The sequence below is a fragment of the Apis laboriosa genome, unplaced genomic scaffold (assembly GCF_014066325.1).
Source record: "Apis laboriosa isolate Shangri-la unplaced genomic scaffold, ASM1406632v1 scaffold64_cov150, whole genome shotgun sequence".
In the NCBI taxonomy this organism is placed as follows: Eukaryota; Metazoa; Arthropoda; class Insecta; order Hymenoptera; family Apidae; genus Apis; species Apis laboriosa.
In genome coordinates, this window is record NW_025224011.1 from 620307 (window position 1) to 627690 (window position 7384).

The window sequence follows — 7384 nt, forward strand, 5'->3', positions numbered from 1 at the left end:
ATACGAATATTTTTAAGTACTAAAAATATCTCTTCAAAAATAAAATAAGATAAAATAAGAACTGAAAATCAATACCACAAACTAGATATAGACTAGATAAAATTATATAGATGAAGTTATTTTTATAATAGATATAGACATTTTTATATTTAATTTATTAATCAATACCATTTTAAATGCAAAATTTTTTCAAAAATATAAAAGATGGTGCTGACAATCAGTTTTTAATGTATTTTTATTTTTTTCTTTTATTATTTATTTTATTTTTGTGTTTCATCTAAAACATTTTAAAAATGATACTGATTCCACAATTTTTAAGTCTATTTTTTTTCTATTATTTATATTCATTCTAGTTACATGATCATAAATGCAATATGTTAATGAGTCAATGATGAATTCAATGTTTCAAATTTAAATCATGAATGCATTTTAATTTTTAATATAAAAAAAATAAATATTATATTTTCAAGTTTATAATTTATATCATTATATAAATATAATCTATATAAATGCATGTATAAAATGTAATATTTATGCCTACAAAATATTCTATAATAGAATATTTGTTTTATTTCATTTATAATTTTATAATGAAATTTAGAACATTTTTTTTTTTTCAATGTTTTATCACATATAAACTTATTTTGAATTGGTAATATTAAAAATGATATTACAATGATAAAAAGATTCTAGGCATAAGACAAAAAATACATTGAGTATTAGATCTATTGTTGTATCTTGTCTATGGTATATATAGTCATCAAAGATTGTATAGTCATCATTATCATTCTTGTATCACATGCGACATTATCGATTCAGAATAAGAAGAGACATCAGCGCTATTGAGAAGAAAGAAATTATTAAATATAACGAGAGCACAAACTAGGCATGTAACGTAAGATGTTAAAGCATATAAAAGTTTCTATTCCATTGTGTTATTTCGTGAAATACAATTAAAATTATAAATAAAATGAATATAATTTTATTTTAATTTTAAATAATTAAGTGCTTATAATATTGTGTTCCAAATAAGACTATTATAAAAATTTTTTTTCTAAAATTACAAATTTTAAGAAATTTTCAATAAACGAGAATATTTGAAATAATTTGTATATCTAATTCTATATTATTAAAGTGAACTACAGTGTTTATAATTTTCAGAAATATATATATTGAGATATACATAAATAAAGGTATTTTCACGGAGCTACATGAAATTAATGATGATGTATCATAATATTGATTTATATGATTTATTAAACACGAAAATCATCTGTTTTTTTTAATTAATTTTTTTAATTATATAAAAAATAATTTTAGATATTTCTAAAATATTATGCTTTTTATGCATTATTATAATAAAATAATTATTCATTTAATAATTTCTTATTTATGATTTAATTTAAAACAAGTTTTTTTTAAATTATATATTCATTTAATTTATATGAATTATGAAATTAAAAATTCCATAACAAAATTTATATAATTAGAACTTTATATGTTTCTTAACATATCTTTATAATAATATTATATTATATTTTTATAAATATTTTATATATTTTTTTTAAATTATTATATATTATTAATATATACATAAATAAAAAAATAAAAATTCTATATAATTTGTTTAGTTTAATATGAGAAGAATATTTCACATTATTACTTTAATAAATTTAATTTTTTTACCATTAGTGCATAATTCGGACTAGTAACAGGTTCAATTTTTCAATGTTGTTCCTGTCTAGTTTCGGAGGCAACCACCTGTGTCAACTACATTCTACAATATTCTAACAATACAATGTATTATTTGTGCAATATGTACTCATGGATATATAATAGGCCCCAAACTGCTAACACTAATGCAAATGTCCAATTTTCGTTGCCATTTTTAAAGTGGTTTCAAATTGATTGGACTTTGGCCTCATTGGTGAAAGTGGTGTGGCCATACAACGTGCTTAATATTATTTAATCCATGGGTTATTATATACAGAGATTGTGTTTAATATTTTAAATAATAAATTTTGCTGCACACAAAGATGATTGATAATTTGCTTATTATTATACAAATGAGCTAAATATTTAGTCAAGATTATTATAATTAAAATTTTATGTACTACAAATAACTAGATCTTACAGTATTTTAGCAGATTCTTTGTACATATAATGGAGATTAATAAAGAAGTTCCTGAAGAGATTCCTGAATCAACTATGGCTCAAAGTGAAAACATAAACGAAACAGTTTTGGATAATCAACAAAGTATATTGGAAATAAATACTGATAATCAAAGTAGAATATCAGATAAAAGTAATTGTAGTGATATAATGGAAGAAGAAACTATATCTACTGATGATATAAATGTATACAATGGTTCTACCACTGAAGATTGTATTATGGAGTCTAATCCAGACAGTATTACAGCTACTGATGATTTAAGACAGTTTGATGTTTTGGATGACTTAGAACGCCATCCAGATCAAAACTGCTGTGATATGGATTCTGATACTAATGAAAGTATGGATTCTGATGTACCTGATGAAGAAATTGAAGCCATGCTTGAAGAAGGTAAACTTTAATATTTCAGACCAATCAATTATGGAAATAAATATTTTTATTATTTTCTGAGGTAAAGTATAAAAGATATTAAATAAATTATAGTAAACACAATATATAATGGAATTTTATAAAAATAGACTTAAATTATAAAAGTTACATATATCTGAGATAAAATTATAAAAAGGAAAAAAAAAAAAAAAAGATTATTTGTTATTTATTTTTGTACTTCTTATATAGATCATGCAGCTGCAGAGTATTTTTTTAGTTAAGTATTATGTGCTACTATTAGGTTTACCAGAAGAATTTAAAGGCAAAAGAAAAGACAAGAAGGATAGTGTACCATATGAAGAAAAAGTAAAACTTGTCTTAGATGGTAGGTATCTTTGCAAATTAAGTATTTTAATAAATGTTTAATATAAAAAAATTTTAATTTTGTATAAAAACTATGATAATATTATCATTTTTAATGTTATTTACAAAAAGAAAAATATAACATATAATTTATAATAATATTATTTTTTTTACAGAAATTGGACATAATCACTTTGACGTACTTCCAGAAGGTTGGGTACAAGTGACACATAATAGTGGAATGCCTTTATATTTACATAAGCAAAGTAGAGTTTGTACTCTTGCAAAACCATACTTTCTTGGACCTGGCAGTGTGAGAAAACATGAAGTACCTGTTAGTGCAATACCTTGCCTTCAATATAAAAGAGCTCTTCATGAAGAAGAAGAAGAAAGAAAAAAACAAAAAGAACGTGATCCAAATGCAGAAGTTTGTAGCCTTCCAAGTGCAAAAATTGAAACAATTCAAGAAAATCGAGCAGCACATTCATTGGATAGTGAACAACTAAGAAATTATTGTCAATCATTATTTCGATTTAAAGCTATTAAAGTAATGAGATTTCAGTAAGTATATGTTAAATAATATTTAATAAGTACTAATATGATGTATAATATAATTAACGTATATAATATTTAATATATTTTAATAAAAAATCTTAATTATTCTATAATTATCTAGATCATGGTCAGCAAGAAGAAAATTCACAAAAAATAAAAAACATCGCAAACAACTTGAACGACCTACTTTACCTGATGGAACAAAATTAATAACATTTCCAGTTAGTAGTTCTGGTCTAGCAGGAAGTAGTAGTGGTAATGCTGGAGATGATAATACTGGACAAAGACCACCAAAACATTGGATAATGAATCCCTCTGGCAAAAGTTATGTTTGTATACTTCATGAATATGTGCAACATGCACTTAAAAAACAACCTACTTATAAGTTTAAAGAATTAGGTGAGTTAAACAAAAATAATTTTTTAATTATTAGTATATTAAAATATTAAATACATATAAAAGTATATATAAAGTATATTAAAATATTAAATACATATATACATATATTTATTTATTTGTTAATTTATTTAAAATGTCTTTGAATAGTAAAAAAAAAAATTAATAAAAAAAAAGATAATCTATATTATTAAATAATTAATTTCAGAAAATGCAGCAACTCCATACTCTGCAGTTGTTTGTATAAATGATATGGAATATGGGAGTGGTTTTGGCAGTAGCAAAAAACAGGCAAAAGCTAATGCTGCTCGAAAAACTCTTGAAATTTTAATTCCTCAAATGAGAGATAAAATTTCTGGTGACAATGGTGGAGATACAGTTTCTGGTAATAATAATCGAATGATTAAAGCATCTAGAGCAAATTCTGATGCAGATTTATCATTTTTTGATGAAATCTCAATTACTGATCCACGAGTCGCAGAATTTTGCGCTAAAACAACTGAACCATCACCACATGCTATTTTAATTACTTGTCTTCAACGAAATTATGGCCTAGGTGATATGCATATTAATTATTCTGTAAATACATTAAAACATCAACGCAATGAATTTACAATGCGTGTTGGCAAACATGAAGCTACTGTTGTAAGTAAATTTAATCATAATTTTAAAATTTATAGTTTTTATGATTAATTTATATTTTTATTTATTTTCTTCAAAAAAAAACGAGTAAAATTATTAATATATTTTCATTTTATTTTTCTCTTATATAATAAATATTTTCAATCCTAATATGTTTATAAAACCTGATTTTAGGTATGTCGTAATAAAAAAGATGGTAAACAACGAGCAGCACAAGCTATTTTGCAACTTATGCATCCTCACATTCAATCTTGGGGTTCTTTATTAAGACTTTATGGATCTCGAAGTGTAAAATCCTTTAAAGAAAAAAAACAATTAGAACAAGAAATCACATTGTTGCAAGGTAAAGCTGCAGTTAATCAGCCAAATCATGCTATTTTAAGTAAACTTAGACAAGAAATGAGGAAATTAGCAGAGCAAAGACAAGCTATACAACCTATCGGTAAATTTGTACCGCCAGATTTGCCAACTGGATCTGCAGCTAATTTGAACAATGTAGATTTATAACACACTAGTCAACTCCATATTTTATAAATATTAATTTATTTTGTAAGTTTTGTAACAAAAAAGGCATCTTTAATTTGTTCTATTTTATGTTCTAAAAAATAAGCGCAAAGTATTTTATATATGTTGTATTATAATATGATAATAATGTAGGCTTTTAAATGGTGCTAAATCTTATATCAATATTTTTTTAACACTTCGACACATTTTAATACATTTTTATTTTTTATCCTGAAATCAATTTTTGTTATTAATTATTTCTCGAATTGTTTAAAAAGAACTAGAAATCATTTTTAAAATTTGTTTTTTGAGAATAGTTCTTCCAAATATTCGAAGTATCAGAATACTACCTCAATCATATTAGTTCTTTTTATAAATTATTAAACTTGATTTCAATATTGATTTTTTAAAATCTTAATTATTTTTATTTAAAAGGGAATTTAATATTACATACAAATTATTAGTAGTATCTAAATATGTTATTTCATATGAAATTATGAAAAACGACAATTCTTAGAACATAACTATTTATTTTTAAAGAACTGATTACAATAAAGTTTCAGTTCTATAGATGTTAAGGCATCAAACTTGCATGTTAATAACAATTATAGTATATTGAAAAGTATTACAATTGTCCTAATAAATTTACTAATAGAATTATTCATAGAATATAAATAAATTGTCAAATAATACATAAAACATTTGTATCTTCTTTGGCACTTATATATTTTTTTTTTTATATTACTATTATTTATTTCTGTATTTTATGATATTTTATTAATTCTTTAACAATACAAGAAAAAATTAATACAGATTATTAAAATCTATTTTAACATTTAAATTCTTATAATATTACAATGTATATATATTTCGAAATTTATTGAAAAGAATTTTTTTTTTATTTACTATGATATTTCAGTAGAAAATACAAATATTAACCTTCATTATTTATGTACCATAAATCATAGATTTCATTTATATTTAATTATGTGTAAATGAAGCTTTTGTTTAATTACAATATAATATGTTACATGTATAAATATTTTTCTACATAAAAATCATACATTATTATTATAACAATAAGTATATTTAATATAATATTCTAATATTCTATTTAAAAATTTACATATCTATATGAAATTTTATTTGGTTTAGTTTCTTTTTATATTATGAAGATTATTCTTTGAATTATTATACTTTGCAAAAGATTTATTGATTATAATAAATTGTAGTAAAATGTATTCCATTCTAGACAAAATTCATATTTATCAATTATTTCAAAAAACTTGTTAAATAAATGCAAGATAAATACATTTATGTAGTAGGCACATGTAATAGGACTAGAATTATATAATGATTTTAATAAATTATATTTAAACAGAACATATATTTTGTTATAAAATAAATATATATTATTTTTTACTTTGCAAAATATAACTTCAGTTACAAATATGTTTTATTATTGTAACTAAAGTTATAATATATTTTTAATTTTTTAAATTTATTTTATATATCTTGTTAAATTTAAAGCTGTTTAATTAAAAATATTTATAAGTATGTTTATACTGTTTAAAAATACATATTTCACAAATTCTTTAATTTTATATTATAACATTTGAAAAATAATAAAATATTTTAAAAACATTAAAGTTTTGTAAGAAAAATTTAATAAATTTAAAAAATTTAAATGTTAATTCATAGTAACAAAATTAATAATTATATTTTCAATGATTAATAATAATTATATTTTCATATAACATACAATATGCATATTATAAAAACTTTCAAATTTAAAATATTTTTTAATTTTTTATAGATTTTTCTTCAAATATGTTGAAATTGATAATGACGACTATTTTGATTTTTTTTTTTTCTTTTTTTTAATAATTTCAATTCATATATCTATATGAGAAGTCACTAATACTATTATATTTTATAATTGAATTTAAATATATTTTTACTTGTCATATGTTTTCATTAACACTACTGTTATTATTTATTGTATCATTATATGTTATATTAAATATCTACGTTTATAATTTTTAAATCCTATTTACAATTTCTAATTATAACTTATTTTTATTTTGACATTGATATTTCATAGCACAAATTATAAAAAATAAACACAATATCACAATGTCATTTAATATTGTTCAAATATATTTAAATTTTAATTAAAAAATTTTTAGTGAATTTTGAACTAATTTAAACAAAAGTTAAAAAAATAAATCTATTTATAAATATAAAGAGTTAAAAAATAATTATAACCATACAATTTTTTATATTTACTATAACATTAAATATTTTATATTGATAAAGATACATTTAATATATTATTTATTTAGTATTTTTTTAAATTTTGTATACTTCTAATAATAATAT

The 7384-nt window shown here is 20.9% G+C and overlaps 1 protein-coding gene across 2 annotated transcripts; it reads left to right on the forward strand.

The window, feature by feature from the left end:
• The first annotated feature begins 1607 nt into the window (after positions 1-1607).
• On the forward strand, positions 1608-5299 carry LOC122718499 (microprocessor complex subunit DGCR8). Of its 2 annotated transcripts, none has more exons than XM_043943584.1 (6): positions 1608-2563; positions 2844-2927; positions 3082-3466; positions 3582-3859; positions 4065-4501; positions 4673-5299. In XM_043943584.1, the coding sequence occupies exons 1-6, from the start codon at positions 2164-2166 to the stop codon at positions 5003-5005; spliced, it is 1917 nt and encodes a 638-aa protein (XP_043799519.1). In that variant the 5' UTR covers positions 1608-2163; the 3' UTR covers positions 5006-5299. The 2 variants fall into 2 exon arrangements, with proteins under 2 accessions (XP_043799519.1, XP_043799520.1); XM_043943585.1 differs by having other exon boundaries at positions 2357-2563; positions 2792-2927.
• Positions 5300-7384: the final 2085 nt, after the last annotated feature.

Excerpts from the sequence above, each read along its gene's own strand:
- LOC122718499 (XM_043943584.1), top strand. The coding sequence starts at position 2,164 with ATGGAGATTAATAAAGAAGTTCCTGAAGAGATTCCTGAATCAACTATG. Across the intron at positions 2,564-2,843 it reads TGAAGCCATGCTTGAAGAAG|GTTTACCAGAAGAATTTAAA; the intron begins GTAAACTTTAAT and ends TGCTACTATTAG. Across the intron at positions 2,928-3,081 it reads AGTAAAACTTGTCTTAGATG|AAATTGGACATAATCACTTT; the intron begins GTAGGTATCTTT and ends TTTTTTTTACAG.